Source organism: Syngnathus acus, chromosome 5 (assembly GCF_901709675.1).
Source record: "Syngnathus acus chromosome 5, fSynAcu1.2, whole genome shotgun sequence".
Taxonomy (NCBI): domain Eukaryota; kingdom Metazoa; phylum Chordata; class Actinopteri; order Syngnathiformes; family Syngnathidae; genus Syngnathus; species Syngnathus acus.
The window spans coordinates 9,217,885-9,233,520 of NC_051091.1; the positions used below are offsets into that span (position 1 = coordinate 9,217,885).

The 15,636-nt window shown below is 41.3% G+C and overlaps 3 protein-coding genes and 1 non-coding gene across 5 annotated transcripts; 3 read left to right on the top strand and 1 right to left on the bottom strand.

Annotated features, from left to right (window-relative positions):
* Positions 1 to 392: 392 nt before the first annotated feature.
* On the top strand, positions 393 to 6,315 carry bicd2 (bicaudal D homolog 2 (Drosophila)). The gene is made up of 8 exons (XM_037253022.1): positions 393 to 933; positions 2,116 to 2,328; positions 2,421 to 2,573; positions 2,714 to 3,178; positions 3,321 to 4,319; positions 4,425 to 4,576; positions 4,851 to 5,082; positions 5,222 to 6,315. The coding sequence occupies exons 1-8, from the start codon at positions 700 to 702 to the stop codon at positions 5,222 to 5,224; spliced, it is 2,451 nt and encodes an 816-aa protein (XP_037108917.1). The 5' UTR covers positions 393 to 699; the 3' UTR covers positions 5,225 to 6,315.
* Positions 6,316 to 6,767: 452 nt separating this feature from the next.
* card19 (caspase recruitment domain family, member 19) lies at positions 6,768 to 9,523 on the top strand. Of its 2 annotated transcripts, XM_037253027.1 has the most exons (6): positions 6,768 to 6,829; positions 7,199 to 7,338; positions 7,702 to 7,858; positions 8,076 to 8,138; positions 8,226 to 8,291; positions 8,415 to 9,523. In XM_037253027.1, exons 1-6 carry the CDS (start codon positions 6,823 to 6,825, stop codon positions 8,522 to 8,524), a joined length of 543 nt encoding a protein of 180 aa, XP_037108922.1. In that variant the 5' UTR covers positions 6,768 to 6,822; the 3' UTR covers positions 8,525 to 9,523. The 2 variants fall into 2 exon arrangements, with proteins under 2 accessions (XP_037108922.1, XP_037108921.1); XM_037253026.1 differs by having other exon boundaries at positions 8,076 to 8,291.
* LOC119123753 lies at positions 9,395 to 9,522 on the top strand. The gene has a single exon (XR_005098132.1). It is a non-coding gene; the product is annotated as a U6atac minor spliceosomal RNA (small nuclear RNA).
* Positions 9,524 to 9,694: 171 nt separating the features above from the next.
* On the bottom strand, positions 9,695 to 14,331 carry ninj1 (ninjurin 1). Its single transcript, XM_037253028.1, has 3 exons — positions 14,090 to 14,331; positions 11,419 to 11,656; positions 9,695 to 11,021 (listed from the first exon to the last, which is right to left on the bottom strand). The coding sequence occupies exons 1-3, from the start codon at positions 14,144 to 14,146 to the stop codon at positions 10,873 to 10,875; spliced, it is 444 nt and encodes a 147-aa protein (XP_037108923.1). The 5' UTR covers positions 14,147 to 14,331; the 3' UTR covers positions 9,695 to 10,872.
* Positions 14,332 to 15,636: the final 1,305 nt, after the last annotated feature.

Sequence of the window (15,636 nt, forward strand, 5' to 3'; positions counted from 1 at the left end):
TGCATGATACTTGAACTATTGTTCCAAAATAAATATAACAATTTTTATATATTCCAGTAAAATTGATATTTTCGGGATAGAACACATATAAATGTCTGACAAGGTAAAAAAAAAGCTCTTGTTTGAGAAATAATAACATCCTGAAAATTGATTGTAATAATGACATCCTGAAAATTGAATGTCAGGAGTTATTAGAGGTGAGTTATTTAAAGACGTTTTAAATGCCAAATGCAATTGTGGCTTTCGTTGTGAGCCTGTAGATGGCAGTGTCGAATTTAATTCCGCATATATGCGACGTCATCCGTCATTGCCGCGCAATGCATTATGGTACTTAAAGTCCATTTTCCCAATGAAGCGTACAAAGTCATGTGAAACAAACTACATTTCCCTCTCCACTGATTTGAATGTCATGCACGGGTATTTTTTCCTCTCCTCGATTATCTTCAACTCAAGTTTCGTCTGTCAACTGTAAGAATAGAGCAACCCACGAAAAGTCACCGAAAATGGAACAGGTGTCGATTAGCGTGAGCCTTCTGCATGTTTAACGGAGCGAATAAAGCAGACGGAGGCTAAATTCCAACAATGCGCTTTAAAGGGAGAGTGCAGTGATTTGAAGTCCTGCTCGCTTTTCTTCTCTGCTCCGGCTAGCCAGGGCTGGGTCCCGTTACAGCTGGGAGGTTGCGGTTCGCCAACATTTCCATGGCGGACCAGGAATATCCTGAAGCGGTACTGGTGAACGAGGCCGGGCCGCAGTGGCTCCAAGTCGAGGTGGAACGCCTTTCTCGGGAGCTGCGTGAAACAACGCAGGAAAAGATCCAGGCGGCGGAATATGGACTGGCGGTCCTGGAGGAGAAACAGCAGCTCAAGCAGCGATTCGATGAGTTGGAGACCGAGCATGAGGCGGTCCGACAGGAGCTGGATCAGCTTAGAGAGGTACTTTAAGACCAGCCTTGAAACATTTCAAGATAGAACTTAAGACATTCAGTTTTTGGTTTGAGTGTTACGTAAAAGCGAGCTAAGAAAAACCTGCGTTTGTCTTGAATTATTGAGGTTTTGCATCTGTTACGCACGGATACACTTGCACGGTCTCTTGAGATGAAATAGAGTGGCTCGTCTTGATAAAACATCCTTTTTTGAAAAATCATAATGCATGTGGTCGTGTGTTTTAATTTTGTAATACAGTGGTGTAACTACACTGCATCTCACTGAGAACTCTTCCAAATATTTTGCATCTACACATAGTTCTACATCCAAACTACAGATCCACCGGATAGCACATTTTGTAGTATATTCCAAATAGTCTCGAGGCAATATTGAACCTCAAAACTTTGAACCAGACATACTAACCATCATGCTGCCTCTGTCAATTCATTCAGCATTATTGCTTATTGAATCTCATTAGAATATGAAGGTGCACAAACTATCCTGTGATTATTATTTCGACATGCTTACGTTGCATGTTTGTATGCAGCGTGTTGGAATAATTACTTCATTATAAAAAAGAGACGTGTCTTGTCCTGTCTGGACTTGTTCGCCTCGGTACGCTACGCCGTGTTCTTCTATCAAGCAAATTTGAAATACAGTGACTTTCCCAGCATGCTGAAAGACAGCGGTGCAATTTGAAGACAGACAAATTCCTCCCATGCATTTGTACAACTCCCACATCCTGCATGAGCACAGATATTGTACCTCCCCACCCCTAGCCTCTTCCCTTTGCTGGGGATGCAGTCGTTTCTGTTACATGTTGTCACCCACCAACATTTTTTTGAATGTAAGACCTATTCCCAATAATAGGTCAATGGTAGGTAATGGTCATCTGTATGCAATCGTTTGTGGCGTAAATCACAGTCAGTTGACTCAGGACGGTCTCATGATGATGACCTACTTCCTTCTTGAGTGAGAATGTCGTCAGGGCTGGAGCCACACAAATGCGTCAATAGATTTTGATCAACAACAAAAAAAAAGGAGAAGTTTCATTGTGTTGGTTTGATAGCAGCAGATTCATATTAATGAGAACATTCTCTTTCCTGAGCATGAATGACTTGAAATTCTGGCTTCTTATCTGATATTCAATCCATGTTTATTGCTATGTTTCTCTGTCTTTTCTGTCTTCAGGCCTTCGGCCAAGCGCACTCAGCCCACAGGAAAGTAGCAGCAGACGGAGAGAGCAGGGAGGAATCGTTGATCTTGGAGTCGGCCAGTAAGGAGGCGCAGTACCAGCAGAACATTTTGGAGCTGCAGAATGAGCTTCGCCAGGCCAAAGTCTCAATTGCCAGTGTGCAAGCTGAGAATGAGCGCCTGTCACACATCGCTTTGGAAATGAGAGAGGTGAATAAGATCATAGTACAAAATGCTCTATCATGTCTGTTCATTTTTGTGTGACAGACATTTTTATTGCTTATTTCTGCACCGCCGAGTAGACCTCTGACCAGGTGGAGCTGCAGCGCAGTCAGCTGCGGGATGACATCCGAGAGTATAAGGTGCGGGAGGCCCGCCTGCTGCAGGACTGCAGTGAATTGGAAGAGGAGAACATCTCTCTGCAGAAACAAGTGTCTGCACTACGACAGAACCAGGTGTGGTTGCGAATATAAAAAAAACTTGCTTCATCCGTAGCAAAAAGGCAGCAAACCCTACTAACAGTGGGTTTACCTTCTGCTTTTTGTTTTGGGTTTCAACACAATACTTGACAGTGTATATCTTAATCCCCGTTCAGGTGGAATTTGAAGGACTCAAGTACGAGATCCGCCGTCTGGAGGAGGACTCCCAGTGCCTGAACAGCCAGCTGGAAGATGCCATGAAGCTGAGGGAGATCGCCGAGCGCCAGCTAACCGAGGCCTTAGAGACGATTAAAACGGAACGTGAGCAGAAGGCCACTTTACGCAAGGAGCTCTCGCACTACGTGACCATCGGCGGCTCCGTTTACAACGGCTCCTTCAATATCTCCTTCGACAACCTGAAACTGCACGACGAACCCTCCGCAATCTCCGATCTGGACAACGACGACTTGATCCGAGGCTTTGAGAACGGCTTGATCAAGGCGGGCGAAGGTAATAAAGACGACGATTCCTCGGCAGGCCAGAGAGGAGACTCCTTCAAGCCTGCGCCGAGCCTGGTGGACGACCTGCTGAGCGAGCTCAACATTTCTGAGATTCAGAAACTGAAACAACAGCTTGGACAGGTAGGAGAGCCATAAAACTGTTGAAAGGAAACTGCAGCCAAATTTGCAGATTATTTTCAAATATGGATTTCAGTTGCAAAAAATATTTGATGAGAAATGTCCAAATGTTACATGACTGTAACTGCACGGATTTGTGTCTTAGGTGGAAAGGGAGAAAATGGCCCTCATCAACACTCTGCAGGAGAACCAGAAGCACCTTGAACAGGCCTACGGAACCGTATCCGAGCAAAAGGAAACAGTCAACAGACTCACTGAGAACCTTACCGCCATGAGGAAGCTTCAGGCCAGCAAGGAGCGTCAGTCCGCCCTCGACGGGGAAAAAGATCGTGACAGCCACGAAGACGGAGACTACTACGAGCTGGACATCAACGGGCCGGAGATCCTCAAGTGTAAATACACCGTGGCTGTTTCTGAAGCCGGCGAGTTGAGGCAGGAGCTAAAGACACTTAGGGCACAGTACGAGAATTGTCGAAGCCAGTACCAAGACGAGCGGGCGCGTCTGGAGAGTGACCTCCATGAGCTCAGAACAAAGTTAGCGTCCCTGGAGAAGATTAGCCAAGCGGATAAAACGGAGATGGCCCGTCTGGAGAAGGAGCTCCGTCTGGTTAGCCAGACCGCGGGGGAATCACTTGGCAGTCTCAACGTGGCCCAGGATGAGCTCATAGTGTTCAGCGAGGAGCTGGCTAATCTTTACCATCACGTTTGCATGTGCAACAATGAGACCCCCAACCGTGTTATGTTGGACTACTACAAAGAGGGCAAAGCAATGGTGAGGCGAGGACAAGAAGCAAAGGCACCCCCCTCTTCTGTACTTCTCACTAACGGTCTCATTCCCGAAACCGACGCTAAAAAGGAGGACTCCGCAGACAGCGCCGTCGTTTCGGTCCCAGAGCATCGCCCGGAGCCCATGAACGTCTACAACCTGGTCGCCATCATCCGAGACCAGATCCGCCACCTGCAGCAAGCGGTGGACCGGACCACTGAGTTGTCCCGCCAGAGACTGGCCAACCTTGAGCTGAGCGCGGTGGTGGATAAGGACAAAGAGGCTTGCATGGAGGAGATCCTCAAATTAAAGTCTCTTCTCAGCACCAAGAGAGAACAGATCGCCACGCTCAGAGCTGTGCTCAGAGCCAACAAACAGGTCAGAGGACCTCATTTAATCTATTTGAGCTCACTGTTTTAGATGCAATATTGGGGACACAAAAATTTTTTTGGGGGAAAAAATAATCCCAATTTTTCTATACAGACGGCTGAGGTCGCACTGGCTAACTTGAAGAGCAAGTACGACAGCGAGAAGGCCATTGTGACCGAAACAATATTGAAGCTCCGCAATGAACTCAAGGCTTTAAAAGAAGACGCCGCCACCTTCTCCTCCCTCAGAGCCATGTTTGCTTCAAGGTATCTCATTTTTGTTATTTATATCTTTCTTGGAAAAATAATCACATTTGTGACATTCATTTGAACAGAACAATAGTCTGTTCTTACATGAATGTGGATGAGGCACAAAGCATTGTGGGAACCCGTCTGATGTAATCTTGTAATTCTATCTGGAAAGTACATTAGAGCATTTGGTAGTTCTGCAACGGCTAAATGGCACCCTCTAGTGTCTATAGGATTTATTACTTCCTTTCTTCCTTGAACTCATTTCTCATTTTCGACTCTTACCTGCCAGGTGCGACGATTATGTGACCCAGCTTGACGAAATGCAGAGGCAACTGGCGGCGGCCGAGGACGAGAAGAAGACGTTGAACTCTCTGTTGCGAATGGCCATCCAGCAGAAACTGGCCCTCACCCAGCGTCTGGAGGACCTGGAGTTTGACCACGAGCAGGCGCGCCGCAACACTGCCACTATGGCGGTGGGAAAGGGCAAGACTAAGAGCAAGGGAGCCCCGTCCAGTACTCGCGTAAGTCCCGGCAAGTCAGGCTGGCTCCAAACAGCCCGTTTTTGTACGTCCAAAGAACAACCATCCTGTTTTGAAAGTCAGCTGCAATTTTGATGATATTTTTACGAGACTGACTCCATTGTCATCTTTTCATCCACAGTAAATCTCTCAAGTCAAGTGTCCTTGAGGCGTCCGATGAGTGTGCAGTTTCCAGACATCTGTGCTCTTAATGTCGTCCCTCTAATTGCATTCCAAATTATGCATACCCAACAAGGGCCTTGTTTTATAGTGCCAAAAAGTTTTGTAAACTGTTACACACCACATCAGCAGTCTCTGTAGTCCTTCAGGTTTCCAAGAATGGACGACAACACACGAGTCAATGGAAGAGCACCATTATTGATGATCAAATTTACTGCCCATGTGTGTGTGTTACCCTGACTGAGCACTTTGCATTTTACTTGTTGCCACTTCCTTTCAAAATATTTTATCCACCCCACTTTTCTAATATTGTGAAATATTTTTACAGAAAGTGCTTTTTTTTTTAATCTGCCAGGCTCATCATCATTTCCAAGTTATTCACTGGCTTTTGTTGTTTATTTGTATTTATTTTATAGCAAGAGGTCACCTTGTGGAAAACCTTAATTTTCAATCTGTTGCTTGAAATCATGAAAAAAAATTAAACAAATGACAATTTCTGTTAGATAACAGGAAGGAAAATAATAGTTTCCAGCATAATGATCAACTACAGAATTAAGAGTAAATGATCTCTGTAACCATGGCAGAGCAAATTATGCTTGTCATCAGTAAGGAAGAGTATTAAATGCAAACGTTTATTTAAAGCTGTCTAAGTTAAAGTCAGATAATAATAATGCATATTCACGAATTTTATTTACAAAAAATGTCGTGCGTCTGTGTTGTACTGTATAAGATAAAAAAAAACACAAAAAACTTTTCTTTAAAAAGTTTGCCTCCAGTGCCATTTCATGTGATGGTTGTAAGTGCAATTTCCAAGATTGGATAACTCCTACCCTTGGTCATACCAAGTGAAAATCATGTTACACGGTGTTTGTCACTTTCTCCTACTTGAGTTGTATTTCATTATAACATTATAACAGTTATTGTTCAGTTGTGTTGAACAGAGGTGGATAGTCAAAACAATTTCACAAAGACTTGTGGTAAAACACTAGCAAAAAGTCATCATGACTGCAAAACTGTTAGTTTGACTGGTAAACAAATAAAATGCTCTAACTCCCATGGTTTTGAAGAGTTGTTTCTTTCTATTTAGAATTTCAAATTTGAAGACTAAAAATAAAATTATTGATAAACTATTGTTCAAGCAATCCATGTTGCTGATCTTGTCATCTATTTGCACTAATGTACTCATTAGTTACACTATTAATTACATTTGCACAATCTAATGAGATCCCGAGTGAGGGCTGTATCATATTTCTAGTCGTAGAAACATTTTTTTTTTTTTTTTTTTTTTAATTCAGTGCCGGAAATATGTTTGCAGTCTTTACTTTGTCCATTTCGTTTGAAATAAGTGAAAAATAAAAACATCATTCGGAACATTTTATTTTAATTAATTAATTAATTATATACATTCATTCACGAGCCTCATAGACATTAATTTTTCATTCAGTATTTTATTTCTTTTCCGACATCACAAAATAACAGCTACATTAACTTCCGTTTCCGGTGGCGTCGCGTAAACTATGACGTCTGGGGGCGTGTCTCGAAGAGGACAGAAGGGACTCGACCATGGGAGGTACGTTCCTTTCGTTGACTGGAAAAATGTTAATTTATCCCCTTAGCGTGCCTTTTTTCGCTATAATAGCGAATGTTTACATTATAATCATGAGCAGTAACGCAGCGCGATGCACAATTTACTTGCTAATGACCACTGTTCCGAGATAAATACTGTTGAGGCGTCCTAAAAGTTTAGTTTTCATATATGTCAAAGCTACTGCGGTCACTCGCCGACTCAGACGGAAATGTATTGTGTTTCTCTTCGATTCTGCTCTAATACATCATGGTTCATCTAACAAAAAGCGTGCTGAGCAACATATTTGTATTTTTGCTAATGTCTCGGCTTTGGCATCGCCTTGAATGAAACTCTTGTCCTGTGCGTGGACAGACAGTTTCCATGACCAGCTGACAGAGGATGGCGCCTTCCTCAGAACAGAGAGGAGACTGGACACAGAGCTGGTGGACAAAATCATCCTGCAGCTCAACAGAATCTACCCGCAAGTACTCTCAGACAAGGAGGCCACCAAGGCAAGTGGCATGTGCACACATCAAGTGCTCAACTTGACTTGAGTATTTGTTGTCAAACCACAAGGATAGAAATGTAAATACTGTCACTGCTGTGGGATTTTAAGGATCAAATGTGCTGCCTGTGCATTTCAGCAAGTGTCATGGATTATTAGTATTATTGTAGTATTAACTCATAAGTACCTTATGATGTCATCTGGCTCTCCCAATAATTTGGTGATTCTTTCATGCACCACAAGAGGGAGCCCACATACCAAATAGTGGTACCGCACATGGACAATAACTGTATTAACCATTATTTCTATGATGGATAATTAGTTTAGAAGTTAAAAAAATAGCAATCTTCTTTCACATTTGTGTCATTAGTTTCGCAACTTGGATGTGCCCACGTGCCTCCGCCTAGGCGAGCTCCTGACGCACCTGCAGGCAAAAGGAGAGGAAGCCTGCAGGGAATTTTACAGGGCTCTTCACCTGCATGTTGAGGACGTCTATTACAGCTTGCCAACACGGCTTCGCCTCCGAGGTTAGCCCCAGATATTTCGCTTTTCATGTAGGTCCAATTCCTCGTTTAGCAAGTTAATGGAAAATATAACATGAATTCAGTTGAACCAACAAAGTCAAAGTTGATCACAATTTGTCACTATCATGAATCATTTGTTATTTACAGGCAACATTTTAACATTATTATACATAAATGTCACTGTATTCCTACAGTTTACATCCTCGAAATTTCTCTCCAGATTCTTTTGATCCCCTCACATATCCAAGTGCCTACAAAGAGAGACATGTCATGAACGACAAAAGTAAGAGAAATACCATCCAATGGACGCTATTCTCAATTAAATCACTGTATGGGTTCAGCAATGGCATTCAAAACTGCCTCTTTCTAGGTCCCCTCTTCTTTTTAGGCTGCTTCAGTGTTGCAGTTGGAATGGCATTAGTCTATTACTTTGGTGGTAAGGATCTATTTTCAGTATGGCATGCATATAATCTCAGGAGCATTCATTCAGTTTAAAAATGACCCCCAAGTTGATTATGTGGGGTCAAGTGTGACCACAGAGGCTGTCCTTGTTCTGTAGAAGCCAAAGTGACTGGAGGAAGCGGGGCCCTTGGGATGGCGGCTTTGGGTTTGAAAAGAAAAGCTCGCGAGATCCTTGTTTGGTACACAGAAGAAAGCCTCATGAAGTAAGGAAGAACTGAGTCTCAGTGGGCATGGGCTTCAGCGAATCTTCATTTGAACCAAAGCACAGCACCATACTTTGCCTTTCAAAATAAGATGAACACATTTTTATTTATTACTTTTGGGGTCCAAAATAGAAATGATGGGGAACATTTGGGTCTACAACTGGCACCTTGCTTATACTTGCTTACTAGCTATTTAATTCGAGGTAGAGGAATTATTAAAATTAACAGGGATGTGTTACATTTTCAAAGATTATGAATACAATATTCAGTGTTGTTTTTTGTAATGGAAAGCCCTGCTATATAATGATAACTAGATCTGTTATCTTTGTATTTCAGAGTATTTGCCATGCACTGGTTGTTGGATGAAATTATTTTTGACGTCAGTCAAAAAAATGCAGTGTGCTGTGCAAACATAAACAAGCTGGTAGTTGTCGCCCTCGTGTGGTGTAACGATAGAGTACAAGAACAATAGTGTTCAGAGAGGGTAAAAATCGACTCGCGAAGATATATACGGTTATTTTTTGTATGTGCTCGATCATGTAATCGGATGTAATAACGCATTATCAATTGGTTTCGCTGTTTGGATTTCAATTGACATACTGTTTCACAACGCGTACTCACGTGACTCCCCTAGCCAATCACTTCCAACGTTGATGCGCGGTGCCTTATGGGTCCCAGTCTACAATTTAGAAAAGCGAAGCAATACCCGAATAAAATCACATACGCCTTCCAAATAGTAAGAAGTACATAATAAAGACAGAATCCCTCTGTCGTAACATCGTAGAAGCAGTGAATTTGGTTATGTTGGAACCGTGAGTGTAAAGGGACTGCGTGGTTGTCACTATAAGTGGCCATATTGTTTCTTGCTATTGTCGTGTTGTATGAAAGGAGAGAAGGTTAGCACTCCCCTTGACAAGGATGGAAATGGCCCTTGTGGCCTGCAACACATATATGGTTAAGGCACTGCCACCTACTTCGTGGCATCTCTGACCAAGTTTTTTTTTTTTTAAATATCTACAATAGAATTTCATGCTATTAATCTTTATTTTAGCAGTTAATAAGAATTCAACGAGGTTGTAAGCACTAATTGAAATGAACTTAGCGACCTGCTAAAAAAATAGTAATAAAAATATGCAACACAATTTTCCTTAAGAAATATTTTTAATGTCATAAATCACCTTTCAAAATATTGATAGACTTTATTTCTGACATTAATTGGACATTTTTACACTTGAGTGCCTTTAGACAATTAAAAAAAAAAAGAATGAAAAATAGTGCCTTGTAATGACTAGATTTACTCCCCAATCAAACAGGTAATATTGTTGAGGTAGTACATCTCAAGCTGTTGTAAAGTAAAACGAAAAAGGGCTTGCGGACATAACAGTAGCTACGGTATGGTGGTTTGTAAAACTATCGTTCAAATACGTATAACCTTGTGTTTCTTATTTTTCTATATTTCTGTGCAGTTGTGTGTTCATATTTTTAGTCTGAGTGATGTTAGCTGATATCCTAACTTTTGTGTGCCTGCTTCCATTTTCTTATTTTTGTCATGTTAAGATGCCTTCAATTAAACAAAGTGCCAATTTGGTCCTCTGAACTATGTACAATCTGACAATAAACAAAATGGTACCATTTGTTTGTTTTGATCATACCTTTAATTTAAAATAGTGGTCACAGTGTGTATTATGTCATAGTAAAATCCAAAAGAGACTTTAGTCTTTAGAAAATGCTATAAAAAAACAAATAATTGAACAGACCCTTAATGTATATAACTAAAATATGCAGATTACTTCTCTTAAATACACAGTAGTGGTTGCATAGCACATAAAGTATACAATAAAATAAGTAGCTCCGTCTCTTTGTTGATGTAAATGGAAAATTATACTTTCAATAATAAAGCTTTTAAGTCATGTCAAGTGTAACACTTGTTTGGCTCTTTAGTTGAGATGTGCAGTAAGGCAAACCTTTGGGAAGGAAGTATGGGTTGTACAGTATGATGGCATCAAAACTTAGTATTGCTAAAAATATGTTTTTGTAATAAGGCAGTTGCTAAGTCACAGCTACCTGAGCATGATATTTAAAAAAACAACCATACATTTATGTGAAAACAGCTAAACTCAATACTGACCACAGTTAGAAAAGTAACACAGTCATTGTAACGTGGATCGTGTTCACTGAGTCATTTGATTCTAGGCGGGCGTACATTTGCTCTCCTCGAGCCTGCGAGGTCAAATTCCAGGACATACGCATCTTTGTATGTATTTGCCCCACAGTTTGTAGGCAGAGTAAATAAGCTGTCCGTGAGTGTAAATGCATTTCGAGTAAATCCACAGGGCATTCAGATGAAGGTGGTCACAGCTTGTGGTCATCGTTGGGCCGCTGGACGCCGAAGGCTGTGATGAAAACGTTAACCACGACGATGACAAACACAAAGGCTGTGGCCATGTTCTCCATGATGTTCAACCTGTAGTGCATGCGTTCGTCGTTCAGGTTCCACTTAACTGCAAAAGATTGGAATTGTGGCGTTATTATCTTTTTCCACTAGGGAGCAGCAGAGAACCAAATAAGCAGCGGTATGGAGGACGTTAATATTTATTAACTTAGTGTTTTGCCTTCTGATTAATTATTAGCTTGCACTGATGCCACTTAAAACTTTTTTTTTTTAATTCGTGATGACCCTGCCTTATTTATTAGCGTTCTCAAATGATTGACAGGCAGTTGTTTCTGTGGAGGCTCTCTAAATTTAGCAGCTTTTCACAATAGCATGCATGCACTGTTATGATAAGATACGGACACAAGTTGACAGGCTCGGCAACACGGCGCTGAGGGGCCCCATTGAGTAACGTTCGGGTTAGGGTAGTGAAAGTAACATGTACGACAAAACGATGATAATCCTACCGATGAAAATGAGCATTATCCCCACTAAGATTTGCAGGGCGAGGGAGACGCTGATGAGAATGATGAGCGGTGTGTAAAAGGAGAAGGACGGGCCTTGCTCCAGCACGGCCTTCAGCTGCGAGGCGTTGGCCATCAGCAGGGCCACATCCAGCATGCTCTGCGCCACGCTCTTCTTGTTGGCATAATGGTTCATGTTCATGGGTCTCCTCGGCCTCCTCGGGTGGTCACGGAGCGGAATCTGGAATGCAAAAAACGTGAGGAACTAAAACTGTGACGTCTTACAATAAGAAAGCTAGTGTGCTTTGAGTTATTATTTTAAGTTTTCAGATTGATGTTGTGGATGATTTGTTAAATGATTAACTTGAATCGTTTGACCTTTGGAGACTGTGCCCATTGTCAAATCAGCTTTCAATGGTGCCATTAAGATGAAATGAATGACATCCAACATAGTGTTTCACTTAAAACCTTGACTAAGAAATACTTTACTTTCATTTCCTTATCGGGGATTTGGGGATTATTATTTTCTTTGCACGATGGAATTTCCAAAGAGCCTTTTTCAGCATGTGTGTTTCTTGGCACAAATGTTGACTTTCAGTATTAGAAACCTTTTTATTAGTTCCCTACAGTGTGAACCAAATGCTTTCCTTCTGTTGCGCTCTAAAATGAGAAATGCCTCTTTTTCTACAGTACATTTGTCATTTCAAAATAAAAATTGTGCAGGGGTGCTACGGCAAACTGAATGAATGAAAGATTTTTAAGTGTGTCCTCCCGTCAAGTACTATTGTAGGTAATTGAATCAAGCTAATCGATATTTTTTGGTCATTCCTCAAGTATTCCCACTTGTTGAGAACATGCTGAATTGTTTTGTCTCTTCGGTGCATGTAATATCATGTGGTCCTCGCATTGTGCTGAGGTTGACAGTTGTTTGCCCCTTCCAGTATTTATGGGTCAAAATGACATGGTACTGTGTCGTCAGTTAGCTACAGTATCACAAACAATGGCAAAACATAGCCATAACACGTGACATGTTTTTTTTTCTTTTGCTTCAACATTCTTCAGTGGATGTAAAAAGTCTACACACCCCTACCTTCTAATCGGTTTTGTGATATAAAATAAGAATTTCCACTAATAATGTGACCTATAACCTGCATAACTAAAAAAAAAAAAAAAACACCAACAAGAACCGAGATAATCTAGTTGCACAAGTGAGCACACCCTCTCATAACAAAGATGTGGCTGTGTTATAATGTTAAATGGAAGTCAGCACACAGTTGCCACTATTTAAAAGCAAGAAGAAATCTGACTAAGAATAATAAAACAGTAGATTCCGACATTGCATTAGCATTTTTATCCCAATGTGGTGTATATTTTCTTGAAGGGGAAACCCCTTATGGAAGTCAAAATGCTTACTTAGTAGTTGAAACCAAAACTTGGAACATTTTCATGACCTACATGGCCACGGTTCTGCTTTCATTGCAAAGGTCATAAAGCCGGATCCTTTTTTTAGACTTTAGTGGGTTCATTTAATACTAAGTGGTCTCTACCCAGAGACAGTGGGAACGAGCCAAACACCAAACAAACTACAAAAGCAAATTAAAAATGGTATCAGGCCCATTTTGACAAGTTGTGTGATTGGAATGGATAGGTCATTCCAACCAGGAAGTGGCCATTCATAGACTTCCCTGTTTTGTATGCCCCTAACCTTACATAAGAGGAAACCCAGACCACTGTCAAGGTTTCATCTGTACAAAGCACACAGCAGCGGTTCAACAAGGGCCTGCCTTGTGCTACGACTGACAACGCTAAGTTGTGGACCAGAGTGCCACAATCATGACACTATTTCCTTTTCAATTGCTTCGCTCCTTTATCGGTGTTGCCCCCCCCCCCCCCCCCCAAACCCCTCCCTTGGTGTTCTTGAGAGCCTTTCTCAAGAACTTGGACTGGCTTCTTCCTGTGGGCCTGTAAATCTTCTGGGACGTTGTGATGGGTCATGGCTCCCATAAAAGTCAATAAGAAGTTCTATTCCCCCATTGTTCTTTAGAAGTACATACATCAGAACCGATACTACACATTTGACTAATCGGCTGATGTTTAATTTTGAAAATCGTTGACTGCATGATCATCTGGTTCATTCCAGTCGGTCGTGTGATGACGTCATTGTCCCGTCACTATTTTTTCCCATTACCCCAACAATATTGTATGTTAGACTAACCTTAATTACCATTAATATTTTAATTTCACACATTAACTCAACTAATTTATTCAGCCCGTTTAAACGCACGAGTACGTGGCATATAAGAATAAGAGTAAGACCTATTGTATTCTATTATAAAGAAGTATTAGTTTACTATATACACACAGTCCTTACAGTATACAGTAAATAAAACCATTAAAGGCCCATTTCTTCACATTGAACAGATTTATCCCCACCCCCGCAACATCATCTGAATGCTGTCAGACGCTCAAGCGAACTCCTTAGTTTATCCCAGTCGTCAAATGTAAATGCTTGTCTTGGTTTAAATAAGTAGTGAATGGTGGGAAAAATCTGGCTGAGTTGTTATTTCCTTTCACCCTCTGCGGAACCCGACTGATTTATCTCTATCGCGGCTTAGCCCATCACAAGTAGCCTATAATAGGAGGGGTTCGGTCCGGTCTAACGGTACCGCCTTACCTCTGTCTCGCCGTTCGGGTCCGCGTCGCCGTTCATCTCCATGTCATCTGTTACCATCTCCGATTAATGATGTGCCCTTCCAGCACCCGATAGGACGTGGATTAATCCAGGAATGTTGTAATAGCCGCGGTGGTCGAGCGTGTGGGTTGGGGGACACGCGATCACCGTCTGTGGAATATCAACCCTGACGTGACGACAGACAGGGGGGAAGTCATGCCAACGCTCCCGCCCCTCTACCGACACGAGGGCAGGAAGACCCGCGGACTACACCCACTAGTTTAGTTGTCATGCTTAGAGCTTTGCTCCCATTTTCTCTCACCACACTCGGAAAAAGTGAAAATAAGATGAGTAATGTTTCCATTGGGGAAAGTAAGCAGCTGATGAACTTGACTTGCGTCCCTGCAGCGTTTACAACCAACATACGGCGTTTTACTCCCATCTAGTGTATATCAAGCGGTATTGCAGTCTAAGTGTCACTATTGCAGATGCTGAAAATGTTTTATTATGACATTGTTTGGATTAAGAGGAGAAAGTAACATAGTAGGTAATATATATAAAAAATTCTTATGCCTTTATACACTAATATTAATTCATCTAAGTTAAAATTGTAAGCTGTTATAAGTCACTATTAGTTAGCCTACTATTATTATTTCACTTTCACTCTATTGTTACTTTTCTCATACAATATTAATCACCATGTTTTGAAAAGTAACGCAAAAGAGCAGTTGGAACTGAGTGACAATGAGATGATCACATCATTCCTTTAGTCCCAAGGTCTCCAAGGTGATCTAAACAGGAAAGTAAAAAAATGTAAACAGCCCTTGGAAAAAATAAAAGTGTGTGGCCCGTGGCTTGGGTTACCATGATTAATAATGTAAAGGTGAAGAATGTCAAAGCAGACAATGGAGCGTTAGCTTTTTTGTAAGCCACACTCATTAATAGCAGAACTTGGAAGTCGGTGGAAGCTGCCGATTAAATTTTTTGGGGCATTATGTCCTGTAAGCCTACAGTAGTTCTCAAATTTTGCAACGCCAAGTACCAAAAAAGAATAATTTGAGTCAAATAGCGAAAATTGCTCATTCAAGCTAATGTAGTGCACCCAACGTGAACATTTAATACAGCGATTCGTTCACGCACCACTAGAGGGAGCTTATGTACCACTAGTTCTTAGTATCACTTGACAATCACTGGTAGTGTGTTTTTTGGTCTGGCCCTAAAAATAACTCACAATGATGGGACGTCACATTGTGATTTCCTAGGAATTGTCAAACTGATCATTTGAAAATATAAACATTTGCAGCCTTTTAGACAAACGAATTGTTGTATATTGATATTTGTTATTTCATACCTTCTTACATTATATTGGCAATTCTTGTTCGAAATCATTAAAATGATCATTATATTTTCATACAGGAATATAATTGATTATCAATTGAATATAATTAAAGCTAATTTGCGCAACTTTGTGCATTCAGAAGTGTTGATAAAACTGCAGACGGACACGCCACTTTCTGTGTGTAGGACAGATGCTGAGTGTAGAAGAAAAA